This window comes from Rhinatrema bivittatum, chromosome 3 (genome assembly GCF_901001135.1).
Source record: "Rhinatrema bivittatum chromosome 3, aRhiBiv1.1, whole genome shotgun sequence".
NCBI classification, from domain to species: domain Eukaryota; kingdom Metazoa; phylum Chordata; class Amphibia; order Gymnophiona; family Rhinatrematidae; genus Rhinatrema; species Rhinatrema bivittatum.
Genome location: NC_042617.1, coordinates 70,698,412 through 70,715,045, shown reverse-complemented (window position 1 = coordinate 70,715,045; position 16,634 = coordinate 70,698,412). Strand labels below are relative to the sequence as shown.

The following is a 16,634-nucleotide window of genomic DNA, read 5'->3' as shown; positions in this document are numbered from 1 at the left end:
TTTATGGTTCTTTGGAATTTATAGGCACATTTTTATTATGACTATATCTCCTGTTTCTAAAAGTCTCCTTTCTGCTGTTCCCTTTTGCAGATCTGTATGTGTGTGTATGTCATATTTCACTGTAATGTAAGCAGAAATTTTATAAAAAAGAATAGAAAGTGCCAGCTTTAGGGCAGGGCAAGCAGGGTGGTTGCTAATGGCACCGTTTTGATGAAGGGTGCCTCAAGGCAGGGTCAGTATAAGTACCAACACATTCCCTGTGGTGCCTGTGTATGTGGCTGAGCAGTGTTCCTTAAGCAGTTGCACAAACCGAGAACCCCTCCTTGGTGGGAGATCAGGAGGAGCAACATGAACCTGTGTCACTGCTCCTGCCACTGCTCCCCAACTGTGCTGTCTCAGCAAGCATATTCAAAACTAACAGGCCAACAGGGTTGGCACTGATAAGGAGAAGTTGTGGTAGCGGCTCTGCTAGTGGACAAATATTTTGTCCAGAGAGGAGCTGGTGAATCATGGGGGATGGGCAGATGCAGTGGAGGTTAGGGAGATGCTGGGGGGTAGGTAAAGGCAGGAGTCAGATATGGGGATAAGTTAAGAGGAAGGGGAAACGTGCAAGGAATGGGGATTAAGAAGCAGGGGAATATATGCATGGGAGATTAAAGGAGATTATGGTGGCAGAAGAATGAGGTAAAGGGCAGATGATGGGGAAGGGGGAGCAAAGACAAGGGTTGGATGATGTGGGAGGAGAGGCACTCATCACTTGTAGAGAGCACTTGCTTACATCCTCTCATCTCACTAATCCATGTCGAGGAGTGGAGGGTGGGGGGAGGGAGGCGTGCCATCAGTGATTTTTGCTCATGGTGCCATTTTCTCTAGAGCTGGCCTTGTTAGAAAGGGGTATTTTATTGAATTAGTTCTAACTGCAAACTGAGGGCCAGATTAACTAAGGCTTTTCTCCTATTCTGTGTCTATGGGAAAAATACTTAGTAAAGCAGACCCTGAGTTATCTAAGAAAGTAAAACAAACCTTATTTGCTAGTACTGTTGATTGGAACTGGTGTCACTTAAGGGCTTGATTTAGGTAAGTAAAGTTTAATAAAACTTGATATACTGCCATTAAAAATAATAAAATCACAGCGGTTTACAATAAAAAGCATGCAATAACAATCAAAACAACATAAACATACAAACACACAAAATAAATTCTAACACAGTCTACCTTCAAACTCATATAAAGCCTCCCTTATCCCAACCTCTCCCCATCATTTCCCAATTTCTAATTGTCTCAATCTCCCTCTGCTGCCTTATAACAACCTAAATAAAGGCTTGATTTAAAATACTGGCTATATTCACCGAGACTTAAAGTCTAGTAGACACCACCTAAAAAACAAACAACCTGAGCCTCTAAATGATAACCAGAAAATGCTTGCCAAATTTCAAATTTAATTAAGTATCCAGGTCTTCTAACCTTGTTTAGTGGAAATGCATTCCTCAGGAATGGAGCTTGACAAATAAAATACAGCTGGTGGGTTCCCTCTAATTAATTTCTGAGGGATCTGGCATTCTCAGTAATGTTTGTTGTGATGAGGGCAGAAGTCTTGCAGATTTTTAGGAGATCAGTGCAGCTGCCAGAATGAGAAATAACACTGGATGGAAAGAGGGATCCCAGGATGAAGGAGAGGGAGAGAAGACCAGGTACAGAATTTGAAGTGTGGTCGAAGATTTGGCAGCTGGGATTCAATACCAAGAAGTGCAGAGTTATGCATCTGGGGCGTGGGAATTGAAAAGTGTGGTATGTAATGAGGCTGAACGACTAATGTGTATGGCCTGGGAGAGGAAGCTTGCAGTAAATAGTGTCTGGTGATCTGAAGGTGGCGAAGCAATGTTACAAAGTGATAGTTAAAGCCAGAAGAATGCTGGGCTGCAAAGAGAGAAGAATAACCAGCATGAAATAGGAGGTGATAATGCCCTTGTAAAGGTTCTTGGTGAAGCCTCACCTGAAGTACTGTGTTCAGTTCTGGAGCCCATACCTCAAAAAGGATAAGGTCAGGATGGAGGCGGTCCAGAGAAGGGCAACCAAAATGGCGTGGGGTCTGTATTTGGAAGACTTATGAGTAGAATCTGAATATGTATATCCTGAAAGAGAGTAGATGCAGAGGAGATATGATACAGGCCTTCAGATTCTTGAAAGATTTTAATGATGCAAGAACTTCAAACCTTTTCCATTGGAAAGGAAACTATAGAGTTAGGGGTCACAAAATGAAATTCCAAGGGGAATGACTCAGAACCAATATCAGGAAATATTTCTTCATGGAGAGTGTGGTGGATTCCTGGAATGCCCTTCCAGAAGAGATGGTGAGGACAAAAACAGTAAATGAATTAAAAAAAGGCATGGGATAAACACTGCAAATCCCTAAAGGCAATCTTTTTTCAGTCGGGACACACCTGACAGATGATTCTCACATGTGTGGCACTGAATACATGACCGTCATGGGGCTTTATGTAAATGTACACTCTGCATCCACAGGAACCCCCTCGACACGCCCCCCCCCCCCCCAACAATGAGTGCAGAGCAGTACTAGGACATTCCACTTATAATTCAGCATCCAATTCTGGTGTCATCTTAATAACAGCAAAACAAACTCCCTCTGCCAGCAGGTGCAATAGCCTAGCCCTCCTTATGAAAAGACAGTATTTTACCACCAATGCATGTCCTTTTGAGAAAACACAACAAATAAGGTTGGTGCAAATGCCTCACCTCTGTTACATACATAAAAATGACCTTCAACGAATACAAAAAGATCACAAATTGCAAATATGGAGATAAACTTGAATGGAAACCCCAAAATGTCATTGTATGCAGTGCAAAACTGGAGAAATGGAAACCGAAATATAGCATCTAACATACTCCCAGGATCTGCAATAATGCACACAAACTAATCCACACAAAGGTACACCTGCATTATGGAATACACTCAAACAGTAACAATCCTATCTATGCGAAGGCCCTAAACTCTAATACATCTCCTATTAGGAAAACAGAACAAGTGAAGCTGTTATAGAGCCCCACACAGAAATAATTATAAAACTATACTAATAGATGTTTCAAAACAGCCAATAAACAGAATAACAGCCAACAATTAAAAACACAAAAAATTAAAAACAATTCCTCAAACACCAATAAGCATAACTATAATACTATGTGTGATAAAACTACGAGTGTAAGTACCTTGGTACAATTGGTCATGAACTACTTTGCTAAATAACTATGTATAATGATATATTGTAACCGAATCATTGACGGCACCTGTTAGAATGTACTATAGTACACTTTCACCTACATTAAATATGTGCCTACATGTAAACCGTTGCGATGGTATTTAACTTAGCAACGGTATAGAAAAGTTTTAAAATAAATAAAACAGAAGATACATCACATAATACCCAATAATTAAAATGGTCAATCAAGAAAAATAAACTTAAAAAGTCACCGTTGCTTACCCTCTCCAGCAACTCTGCACTCCTTTTCCTTTCAGGCTAATAGCACACACCAGAAGCATCAGTGGATGCTGAAGCTCTGTTCTCATGGTGCTCTTCCTTAGGGCCCATGACCAATCTCGCTCTCTCTCTCTCTCTCTCTCTTTCTCTCCCTCACTACACTATATGATCAGTCTCTGTGTATCACACACCTGTGACCTCCCTAATTAGCCTCTCTCTCAGATCAGTCACATCCTTGACCAATCTTTCTCTCTCACACACACATCAGTTACCTCCCTGACCAGTTTGTCTCCCTCACATGCATACCAGTTACCTCCCTCACCAGTCTCTGCCTCCTTCACACATACCAGTCACATCCTTGACTAGTCTCTCTCTCTCTCTCACATATACACACACCAGTCATCTCCCTGACCAGTCTATCTCTCTGACACACTCATCACGTCACTGACCTGTCTCTCTGTCAATTACACATGCTCTTTCTTATACACATGCTGTCAATCACACACATGCTCTCTTACATACATGATCTCAGTAACATGTTCTTACATACATGTCTGTCACACACATGCTCTTACATACATGATCTCAGTCACACATGCTCTCTCACTTAGACACATACTGTCAATCACACTTGTACAAACATGCTGTCTTACATACATGCTGTCAATCACACACACATGCTATCTTTCCCTCTGGCTCACTCTCACTCATGTCATCCCCCCCCCCCCAGCACAAATCGCAACTGCAGTAACCACCTCCTTCAGCCCTGTGACCCGAGAATGAAGAATCCCCTCAGCTGTAGGGGCTAACTCTGCTCTATCTATCCATTGCTGATCGTCTGCTGTGCTTCATTGTGGTCTGGGCCTGCGCTTCTGCCGCTACTTTATGCAGCATGGTCTTATTTTCTTCCCACAAATTCCACTGTACATCACTTCCTGTTCTGGGCCATGGGGGCAGAAAACTGCTGATTTTGCTAGCTTTCACTTACACTGCTGCCGTTTCTGCCCAGATGGAATGTCAGCAGTGTTAGTGGAAGAATATGTGCGTCTTGCTGACGATGAAGGAGAGGGACGGAAGTGCAACCGGAGCAGTGGGACACCAGTTGAGAATCGCTGCATTAGTGTACCAAATAGTGCTGTTGAGATATCTTGAGAGTTTATAGACAGTTAATGTAGCATGATGCAGGGTGTTTTATTTGGTACTCGTTCATCGGTTATTTTTATGAATGTTTGTTGTACCCTGCATAGTATTTGAAGATAGAGCTGGTAAAAAATAGTTTTAAATAAATAAATTGGATGCTTCTGCTCTGGCTTTATTTGTAATGTGTAGTCCAGCAGTTCAGTTGCAGTTATGTTACAATTATAGTGAAGTATACAGTGAGCTTGTGTAGGTTATTTCTAATGTATTGTCTGAAACATATTTGTTATAAAATACTAGTTTTTCATTTTGCTTGTACATCTTCACTTATAAAAATGCTTTCCCTATCATTTCTGTTCAAAGCTGTTCCTCAGTTGTTATTGGAAATGGAACTGCCTGCAGAGAAACAGAGCGTTACTTTGCTGACCTCATTCAGAAGAAGTACTTTGCCCCACTGGATGTAGTGTACTGGTGAGTGTGTGTGTTTATTTTAAAGCTTGTCATTCTTTTATTATGTACAAATGTTCCCAAAGAATTCTCAGTCAGGGAAATACTCAGTTGTTATCAAATGATAAATCCACGTCCAAATAATAGAAGAGATTATAACACAGATATTTGAATCTATGCATCTGGTTGTGTCAGTGAATATTATATAACTCACAATAGCTAGACTTTTTAAAACACAAAATAATTTATTAGGAGCAACTCTTTAGGTAGTAATGATGTATCTGGCTCCAGTAATACAGGTGGTTGTATATTTTCAGTCAAATAATTGCTTGCCTCCAATGAACTTATTATGATTGATAAGTGGAAAAAATACGCACTTGCAAAATAATCCTCCTCATTTTTATTTCATTATATCATTGAAAGAAAACCAAGAGCAAAAGCTATATTAAAAGCTCGGATGCATTAAAGAATGACCTTCATAATAGGCATCATCGGTACATGTTTTCACATTCAATTCTCTGCCTTATAAATAATCATTGGTCATATGTCCATATGTAGAACTCTTTTTTTAAAAAATGTTTATACTGCAAATAAAACACTGTTTGCGATACTGAAAGTACTTATCTAATTAATGGCATATTTATTTATTTATTTATTTATTTATTTATTTAAAAGTGTTTGTATACAGTCTTTACAAACAGTGTTTAATCAAAACGGTTTACATAACTAAATAAAAAAAACAAATGTAAATAAAGATTTAAATTTAAAAGAACATAAAGATTATCAAATTATAAAAGCTCAAAATTACAAAAATATATAGTAAAAATAAAAATCTAAAACAATGAATAGTTTACATAAAAAATAAATCGATATATAATAATGTTGTGCCCTGTGTGATGGAGAAGTAGTTATGTTATTTAGTGTGTGATATATGGAAAGCAGATTGAAATAAATGTGTTTTTAGGGATTTTTTGAAGTGTTTGGAGTTGGATATAGGTCTTAAAGAGTCTGGTAATGCGTTCCATAAGATTGGTCCAATGACAGAGAATGATCTTTTTCTGGTGATGTCAAGACAGGCCTGTCGTGGTGATGGGATGTCTAAGAGGTTTTTGTCCAGTGATCTTAGATGTCTGGTGGGTTTGTAAATCCGGAGAATGGAACAATGCCGAGTATCCGCCATAGATGAAATAGTCCTAGCCCAACACGGGACTGCTTTCGCACTTGAATAGTTCTTCAGGATACAGTAATCATGCTTGCATCTGAGTAAAAAGAAATGTTAGATTAAAATATGCTTCAAAAGAAAGGCGGCAGTTTTATGAAGAGACCCTCTTACTTGTCCAAACATTGAAACAGTCATGGCGTCTGGCTGGACTTAACAGTAAAAATGATTGGTACTCTCCTGTATGAAGACATGTAGGCAGTACTCTGATGTTACCTCTATTTAAATGGCAGGTCTCTTTCTGGTAACACGTACTGACATCATATCCAGCCAGACGCCATGACTGTTTCAATATTCGGACAAGTAAGCGGGTCTCTTTATAAAATGGATTCCTCTCTTTTGAAACATATTTTAATCTAATATTTCTTTTTACTCAGATGCAAGCACAAAAGAACTATTCAAGTTTGAAACGTGGTCCCGTGTCGAATTAGGACTATTTCACCTATGGCGGATACTCGGCATTGTTCAAACCATTAATTAGATACATTCTTTCAGTATCGCAAACTGTTTTATTTGCAGTATAAATTTTTTTAAAAAGAGTTCTACATAAGGACATATGACCAATGATTATTTATAAGGCAGAGTATTGATTGTGGTACAAGCAACACTGGACAAATTGCTTCAAATGTGTGCCATTTGTCCAGTACCTTACCAAGAAGAAAGACATGGTTGTTACCAAAGAAGGATGGGATGTACTGATCTATACCAGATTTAAAAGCCTTCACATTCCACATTTTCGAATGGAAACACTTTGATCAGTAATGCTATCAGTGCGGAAAGAGGAATCTCTGACATCCCCGTAGATCTGAGGCATATTTTCATATTCCAATAAAACAAAATCATCAGATTTATTTGCTTCTGTATAACAGGAAAACTTTACCAACTTAGAGCACTCCCTTTTGGGTTAGCAATTGCTCTAAGAACTTTTACCAATATAATGGTGGTAGCAGCAGCTTTCTTAAGAAAGGAAAGGATTATGGTTCATCCTTATCTGGATGATTGGTTTATCAGAACAAAGACACTACAAGATGGAATCAAAGTAACTTCCAGGGTTACCACAGGGTGTTGAAAGTTTTAGAAAGACTAGGTTTACGAGCACATTTCAAAACCATGAAAGGAAAAGGTGGAAAGGTTCATCAAGTTGGAGGTCCCAAGGCCATGGAACTATCTTCAACTACTGGGATTAATGGCACCAACTTTAGAGTTTTAATGCCTTGGGCAAGAGCGCACATAAGACCCCTGCAACTTGCTTTACTAACAGGTTGGAAACCATGGCAACAAAATTAGAATTATCGACTACCGTTCCACTCGGTGAAAAATCGCCTTCAGTGGTGATCAAACAAAGCAAATCTGACAAAAGAAGTATCATTAGATCCTCCAACAAGGATAGTAACAGTGGATGCAAGTTTAGTGGGTTGGGGAGTGCACTGTCTGAATTAGTATGTCCAGTGGAAGTGGACTGAGTCCACTTGGCAGATCAACAGCTATTATGGTTCTACCTGCTGCATAGCCTCCCCTCCACCACGGGTCCTTAGTGATCTTTGCTCACAGCTGCGCAAGTTCTCTCTCACTGATCATATGACGCCTCAGTTCCCACCCTATTTAATCCAGCCTCATCATTGAGTCACCTTGGCTCCTTGACCTGGCTATCCTTGCCTTGTTATCTTACCTTACCTTGTTTCCTAGCCAGGCCTCCTCCCTTGCTTTGCGGCCTACCTTGGCCTCCTGCCTTGCTCTGTGCCTTTCCAGGCCTCCTAGTCTTGCTTTGTGCTTTTCCAGGCCTAGCTGTCTTGCTCTGTGATTTTCTGGGCCTAGCTGCCTTGCTCTGTGCCTTTCCAGGCCACCTGGCCTTGCTCTGTGCCTTTCCAGGCCACCTGGCCTTGCTCTGTGCCTTCTTGGGCTTTCCTGTCCAGCCTTATGGCCTTCAGGCCTTCTAGGTTCGCCTAGTCAGCCTTGTACCATGTTGTGCTTTCCTATTTATTGTTGCTTGTTCTGTCTAGTCCTTTTGTTGACCTATCCTTTTCTTGCCCTGCCCAGTTCACTCACTTGTATGCTTTCTCAGGCCTTGTCCTTGTCTGTGGTCCCAGTTCCCAGCCTGTACTGTGTTCTATCTCCCAGCCTATATCGAACTCCTGCCTGCCCTCAGTTCCAGCCTCGATTCCAGCCCTGCCTATATCCAGCTTCTGCCTGCTCTCAGTACCAGCCCAGCCTCCAGCTCCTGCCTGGATCCAGATCCTGCCTGCCATTTGTACCAGCCTTGTCTCCAGTCCTGTCTGTATCCAGTTTCCAGCCTGTGTCTGAATTCATCACCAGCCATGACGTTCTTGAGAAGGCAAGTTCTACTGGCCCAGAACCCAAGAGCTGAACCTGTGGGGGAGAGGTCTAGCTAAACAGAAACCATCTTTGGTCCTGCCCTGCAGCCCTGTGCCATTTCTGCGGGAGTGATCCTTGACTCCAGCCCGCTGAACCGTGACAACAGATTATAGACCAGAGCAGTTATTTTGCATTACTCTATTTCCTACCAATTCTGAAAAGAAAGGCGGTCAGAATTTTTTGTGACAATGCAATGGCAGTAACATGTATGAACAATCAAGGGGGAACTCAAAGTCTGGGGATTTCACAAGAGATAGATCTTCTCTTTTTATGCGCAAAGGAATCTGCTTAAAATTTCTGCACTGCGCATTGCAGGGAAAAGAAAATGTGGAAGCATATTTCCTAAGCAGAAATCCCTTAGATTCAGAAGAGTGGGAGTTGAGCAACAAAGCCTTTCAGAAAATAGTACAGAGATAGGGCACACCTTAGATAGACTTAATGGCAACACTCAAGAATGCAAAGTACAGTGGTTTTACATCAGGCGCAAAGAAACCAGCACTGAAGGAATTGATGCTTTAGTACAGACATGGCTAAAGACAGAATTAGAATATGCCTTCCTCCATGGCTCCTAATAGGCTGCGTACTACGAAAAGTAGAGAAGGAGCTACCAGATTTGCCAAGGAGACCCTGGTATGCAGATTTGATGAGGTTAAATATCTATTATTCTCTACAGCTTGCAGGAGTCCTAGATCATCTATGCCAAGGTTCAATATTGATGGAAGATCCTGCTCCATTTTGTTTTACATCTAGAAACTCTAATATTGACACCTTTTGAGCCCTTAAAACAAATGTCTATCAAAGATCTGATATTGAAGATCTTATTTTTAATATCTATCACTTCTGCTAGTTACATTTCTGAAATTCAGGCCTTATCACATAGAAATCCATTTGTACAGTTCAACAAAGATTCAGTAACTATAACTCCTGTACCTTTATTTTTACCAAAAGTAATCTCATCTTTCCATTTGAATCAATCTATTACCTTACCAGCTTTTCAAAGGAGACTGTCAAGAGAAGGAAAAATCTTTAAAGTTTTTAGATGTATGGCGCATATTAATTAAACTATTTAAAAGTAACAAATTCATTTTGAAAAACGGATAGGCTATTTGGGGACAATGCTAAGAGGAAGCAGTATCCAAAGCAGCAAAAGCAAGATGGCTTAAAGAGAGAATTTTTTCAGCATCCTCCCACCCATTATTGTTGAGCTTTGGTACTTCCCAAGCATTCTGAACTGGTGTAGCAGAAAAACAAGGAAGAACAAATTAAACTTACTTGAATTTTCTTTCCTATATTTCTGCTACACCAGTCCAGAAACTTTCCCATAAGTAAATTAAAAATAATAAAAAAAAAAAAGATTAGAGAGAGTTTGATCATGGAAAAGTTCAAGAGCTTTTTTTGAAAATATTTTTGTAGAAAAGTTTGAAATTTGTAAAGATTTTGGCCTGCACAAAGAATTTAATATAAACATTGACAGAGGAATACTGGCTTAACTGGTTCCACACATAGCATAAGTAGTATGATATACTGTAGGGATGTGCATTCGTTAAGAATGAATTAGGAAATTTCAGCAAAATTGCCTAATTCATCCTGTTTGGGAGACCCAAATCCTGAACCGGAGCTTTTCCTGAACTTCGGGAAAAAAATTCGTTTTCGGGTTAGCGCGGGGAGGAGGGGCACATTTATTTCCAAAAAACCCCCAAAAACCCCTCAACTCTTCAAATTTACTTAATTGCAGCCCCCCTCCACCATCCCTATTCCCCCCCCCCCAAGACTTACTGAAAGCCCTGGTAGTCCAGCAGGGTTTCCAGGAGCGATCTTCCGCTCTCGGGCCGTCCGGCCTACTAGGAATCAAAATGGCGCCGGTGGCCCTTTGCCCTTACCATGTGACAGGGGCTACCAGTGCCATTGGTCGGCCCCTGTCACATGGTAGGAGCAATGGACGGCCGGTGCCATTTTGATTAGTGGCAGCCATGCGCATGTTATAAAATCCGGGGTCGGCGCACTCAAGGGGGTGCACACTTGTGCACCTTGCGCGCCCTGAGCCCTAGGGGAACCCCGATGGCTTTCCCCATTTCCTCCGAGGCTGCTTCGAAATCGGAGTGGCCTCGGAGGGAACTTTCCTTCCGCCTCCCTTCCCCTATCTAATCCGCCCCCCAGCCCTATCTAAACCCCCCCTTATCTTTGTTAAATAAGTTGCGCCTGCCTCCGGGCAGGCGTAGGTTGTGCCCGCCGGACTAGTGCCGGCGCGCCGGAGGCCTCGGTCCCGCCTCGGGACATACACAAATCCTGGGGCTTGCGCGTGTTGCCTGGCCTATGCAAAATAGGCTTGGCACGCGCAGGAGCGGGTTTTCGGGGTTGCATGCGTAACCCTTTTAAAATCCGCCCCAGTGTGTGTGCATTGTTCCTGCCCGTAAGTATCATGGTGGTGCAACAGCCAGCACTACCAGCTTGTGGATGCTGCCTCTCGGCAACACCAGCTCCAGCCAGGAATGAAATCCAGAATTGAACCCAGGGGTCTTAAGTGGCAGCGCTGGGCCAATTGGCAAGTTCAAGCATCCCAGCTGACTAAGAAAATATTAAACTTATGTAATAATTTTCTTTCCTTTATTTCTGTTACGCCATTCCAGAATGCTTGGGTTTGTCCCTCTTCCAGCCAATGGAGGCAAAGCACTTTTTTTTTAATATCCGTATATCATAGTACTTATGTTGTTCTTTTTTTTTTATCGATAATCACAAAAAAACTAGAAGCTACCACCTCTCAAATGTATCTCTAAATAGGAACAACCAGAGAGGGAAGAGGAATCAAATCCCAATGTTCACACAACTATAAAATTCACAATCATGAGAACGAATGACAATATCATAAGGCAAGAACTCTCAAAGATCTTTAATCTGCAGCCTCTTGCCACGCAATGGGCCACAGGTTGTAGTCAGCTTTTGAAGCAATTTTTCAACTAATCATTTATTGTCACTCGATACTCTTTAACAAACAATCACTCAATTTTATTCAATAGTAAAGTTCATTATAACCCGCATCTTTACCCAATTATCTCGCTACTTATTATGCTAAATGTTACCCAATAAAATAAGAATACTTAGCCACACATATAGGTCTTCTTAAACCATCAAAATCAATCGTTCAAAACTCATCCCGACATGAATCATGTTTCGACTGCACATCAGTCTTCTTCAGGGGAATATTGCAAATTACATGAAGGCAAAATATTCTGTAAATCTGGACTTAGTTTTACATCTCTCACAGGATTCAGTCAAGGGATTTGATTCCTCTTCCCTCTCTGGTTTGTTCCTATTTAGAGATTCTTTTTTTTATATCACAGTATATTAGGGATGTGCACAACCTTTTTTACCGGGTTCGGGGGTGGACAATTTTGGTCCACTCTCCGAACCCAGAAACATTTTTCGTTTTGCTTTCGGAAACGGACCAAAAAAACCCAAAAAACCCACCAAACCCTTCAAATTTACTTAATTACACCCCCCCCCCCCACCATCCCGATACCCCATTCGACTTTGAGATAACTTTGGACAAATGGGTTCTAAACATCATTCGAGAAGTTTACTCTCTGGAGTTCCGCAGCATCCCTCAAGACAAATTTATGATATCACCCTGACTCCCACTCCAAGAGACTAGCAGTAGAAACCACTCTAACAAGACTACTCTGTGAAGGCAATAACTCCGGTTCCCACGCCCCAACAAAATACGGGACGGGAAGGATCATTCCGGCCCATCTTGGATCTCAAGAACGTCAACCATCATCTGTGGGTTCTACACTTCCACATGGAAACTCTTTGCTCCGTAATAATGGCAGTACAACTGGGAGAGTTTCTAACCTCCCTGGACCTTTCCGAAGCCCACCTTCACATCCCGGACCATCAGGATTACCAACGCTTCCTGCACTTTGCGATACTGGGTCCATCATTACCAGTTCCGAGCGCTACCCTTCGGCCTAGCAACCGCCACCAGAACTTTCACCAAAATCATGGTGGTTGTGGCGGCAACACTGAGGAAGGAAGGGATCTTGGTACACACTTACCTGGACGATTGGCTAATCCAGGCAAAGTCTTCGGGAGGAGAGCTGGCAGGTGACCAGCAGAGTCAAGAGCCTACTGCAGGAACTCACTTAGGTCGTGAACACGGGCAAGAGCAGTCTGCAGCCCTCTCAATCGCTAGAGTACCTGGGGGCCCATTTCGACACCAAACAGAACAAAGTCTTCCTCCCTCTTCCAAGGAGAAGGAAACTGATGGAACAATTACGATGATTGATAACCAATGCATGCCCCAAGGTATGGGACTATCTTCAAGTCCTCGGCCTCATGGCATCAATCCTGGAGGTCGTCCCGTGGGCAAGGGTCCATATGCGACCGCTCCAGCGTTCCTTACTGTCACGATGGAACCCACTGTCCCAGGACTACTCAATTCACCTCCAACTACCAGCAGAGGTATGTTCTCAGCTCCAGTGGTGCTAAGGAAGACCACCTAAGCAGAGGAGTAAGCCTATCCCCACCGAACTGGATTTTGCTCACCACGGATGCCAGCCTGCGAGGGTGATGCGACAAGCTGAACATATTGCCTCCAGGAATGCCGTCTTCAATGTTAAGAGGCGAAGTGACAGACCACATGTTGGTCTGAAGCAAGCCCCAGCTAGGAAGTCTAATACTAGATTGAGATTCCATAGAGGCATCGGCCACTTTAGGGGTGGTCGGAGTTGATTAACCCCTTTCAGGTAGCGGGACAAGTCCGGATGGGTTGATAGCCGGAAACCATCCACTTCGGCTCTGAAGCAGGCCAGTGCGGCAACTTGGACCTTGAGGGAGTTGACTGACAACCTTCTTCATACCATCCTGTAGGAATGGGGCCGTCAGGAACTGACGGCCCCATGCATTGGGCCGTCAGTTCCTGACAGTGGGCTCCCCAGCCTGCGAGGGTGGGGAGGGTGCTCGAGCAGTCAGACTAGCGTGCCTGCGATTCAGCCACAGACTCCGAGGCAAAGCAATTTGAGTAATGTCGGACAACCGACAATGATTGCTTACATCAGCAGCCAGGGAGGAACCAAGAAGCCAGCAGGTGTCTCTGGTCATAAACCCTCTCATGGCATGGGTGGAGATAAACCTACAAGGGATCATGGCCTCCCACATCGCGAGAAAAGACAATGTCTCAGCAGACTTCCTCAGCAGAGAGAGAGCCTGGACCCGGAGGAATGGATGCTGTCGACCACAACCTTCCAACTGATAGTAAATCGCTGGGGCCTCCCAGCCATGGATCTACTGGCCATCCATCTCAGTGCCCAAGTCCCCAGGTTCTTCAGCCGCAGACGAGAGCCACAATCCCAAGGAATTGACACTCTCGTCCAGACTTGGCCAGAGGAAGACTTAGTGTATGCCTTCCCCCCCCCGGCCACTACTGGGCAAGGTCATCCGCAAAATAGAACATCACAGGGGACTAGTTCTACTTGTGGCCCCGGATTGGCCAAGATGACCATGGTACGCAGACATGCAAAGACTCCTGGCGGAGAACCCTCTGTGCCTACCTCCACACAGGGACCTTCTCCGGCAGGGCCCGATTCTCCACGAAGATCCGTCTCGATTCTCTCTTACAGTCTGGCCCTGGAGAGGACTCTCCTGAAGAAGCGCGGTTACTCAAAGGCCGTGATTGACACCTTGCTCCGAGCGCGCAAGTTCTCCACATCCCTGTCATACATACGGATCTGGAGAGTATTTGAAGCCTGGTGTGAGGACTGCAGGATTCTCCCGCGGACAGCCAAGATTCCCATAATTCTGGAGTTCCTACAGGATGGTATGAAGAAGGTTGTCAGTCAACTTCCTCAAGGTCCAAGTTGCCGCACTGGCCTGCTTCAGAGCCGAAGTGGATGGTTTCCGGCTATCAACCCATCCGGACTTGTCCCGCTACCTGAAAGGGGTTAATCAACTCCGACCACCCCTAAAGTGGCCGATGCCTCTATGGAATCTCAATCTAGTATTAGACTTCCTAGCTGGGGCTTGCTTCAGACCAACATGTGGTCTGTCACTTCGCCTCTTAACATTGAAGACGGCATTCCTGGAGGCAATATGTTCAGCTTGTCGCATCTCCGAACTACAGGCACTATCCTGTCAGGAACCATTTCTTAGGTTCGTGCCTGGAACCATACAACTACGCACTGTCCCCTCTTCCTACCGAAAGTGGTTTCAGAGTTTCACTTGAACCAAACCATCTTGCTACCATCTCCGGATGAACATATGGACTTGGAATGCCTTCTTCGCTAGCTAAATGTCTGCAGACTCCTAGTGCAGTACCTGGAAAGATCGGAACCGGTGCACAAAACGGATCGCTTGTTTGTTTTCACAGCGGGAAGAAACAAGGAGAAGTGGCCTTGCGGGCGACCATAGCCCGCTGGATCAAAGAAGTAATCAAGGTAGCCTACATAGAGGCAGGAAAGCCCTTACCTCTACAGGTTAAGGCTCATTCTACGAGGGCCCAGGCAGTCTCTTGGGCAGAAATCAAGCTGCTGTCGTCCGCCGAGATCTGTTCAGGCCCGAGAAGATGCAGCCTTCACAAGGGCAGTATTAAGTGGCCCATGGGCAGCCTGCTGCCCTATCTGGGAGTAGCTTTTGTACATCCCATTGGTCCTGAGTCCATCTGGCTACATGCTAAGAAATGGAGAAATTACTTACCTGATAATTTCGTTTTCCTTAGTGTAGACAGATGGACTCAGCATCCCGCCCACGGCTGCCCCAGAAAAGGAGAACCTCGGATAGCAAACTTCAAGACTAAGCAAATACAGGTAAGCTGCGGCCTACCCCTAGTCCAAGACATCCACAGTTTGTCTGGTGTCTGCGTTAATTGGTTGAGTGCACTGGCAGTCTCCAGTTTGGAAATTTGTTGAACCAGTTCAAATTTTACTCAAGTTTAATCAAGCTATTTAAGCAAAGATATATCCATAATGGCTTTTCGAAGAGAATACTGAAGAGCTGAGGTTACTGCAGGGGTATATCTAGAGTGACGTCAGCTTTGAAATCTGACTCCGTCTCCCATTTGCTAGCAGAAGAGCACAATACACATTGGTCCTGAGTCCATTTGTCTACACTAAGAAAAATAAAATTATCAGGTAAGTAATTTCTCCATTCCTTACCAGGATGGATTGCCAATTCCTGTTATATCTTGTGTTTTGCACAATCCACAACCCAACTCTTTTACTACCCACAACACCTGGCACGGTGCATCACCATACTGTCTTCTCCTCTCATCTGTCTCAAATCCAAAGGTAAAACGTATCAATGCACAATAAGAAAAATGTTTTTTGAATTACTATCATACTAGACATTCCTAGCTAAGTGGCTTTCCAATTGCCTTATCACTAATCATTGATCAAGATCTTCAGAAGGAAGATCTGTGTTAGCCTACTGTAGCAAAAATGACATGAGATAGGTGGCACCTTTATAGACCAGTGATTCTCAACTGGTGTGTCGCCAAGCACTGGTAGGTGTGTTGCGTGTTACCCGCAGCCAGCAGGGCGGAAGGCCGGAGCCGCTGGCCACAGCCGAAGATCAAGTCGGCGGGGCCAAAGACTGAAGCTGCTTGCCACTGCCGCAGGCCGCCGCCAAAGACCAGGCTGGCGGGGCCAAAGATCAAAGCCGCTGCCTGCCACCGGAGACCAGGCTGGTGGGGCCGAAGACCAGAGCTGCCGCTAGAGACCAGGCTGGTGGGGCCGAAGACCAGAGCTGCCGCTAGAGACCAGGCCGGTGGGGCCAAAGATCGAAGCTGCAGGTCGCTGCTGGAGAGCAGGCCGGCGGGGCCGAAAATTGAAGTTGTAGGCCACCGCCGGAGACCAGGCAGGCGGGGCTGAAGACTGGAACTGATCAGCTGAGGGCCGATGTGTATGTGTTTGAGATCAGGAGTGTGTGTTTGTGGTGTGTGTGTGAGAGAGGGAGGGTGCTTCTCTTCGTGTGTG

The 16,634-nt window shown here is 44.0% G+C and overlaps 1 protein-coding gene across 3 annotated transcripts in view; it reads left to right on the top strand.

Moving 5' to 3' along the window:
• SRBD1 (S1 RNA binding domain 1) overlaps positions 1–16,634 on the top strand; it is a 593,419-nt gene that overhangs the window by 217,368 nt on the left and 359,417 nt on the right. For all 3 annotated transcript variants that reach the window (XM_029593347.1, XM_029593346.1, XM_029593348.1), the window contains one exon: positions 4,995–5,102. In XM_029593347.1, coding sequence (XP_029449207.1) covers positions 4,995–5,102 — 108 coding nt within the window. The remainder of the gene's footprint in view (positions 1–4,994; positions 5,103–16,634) is intronic.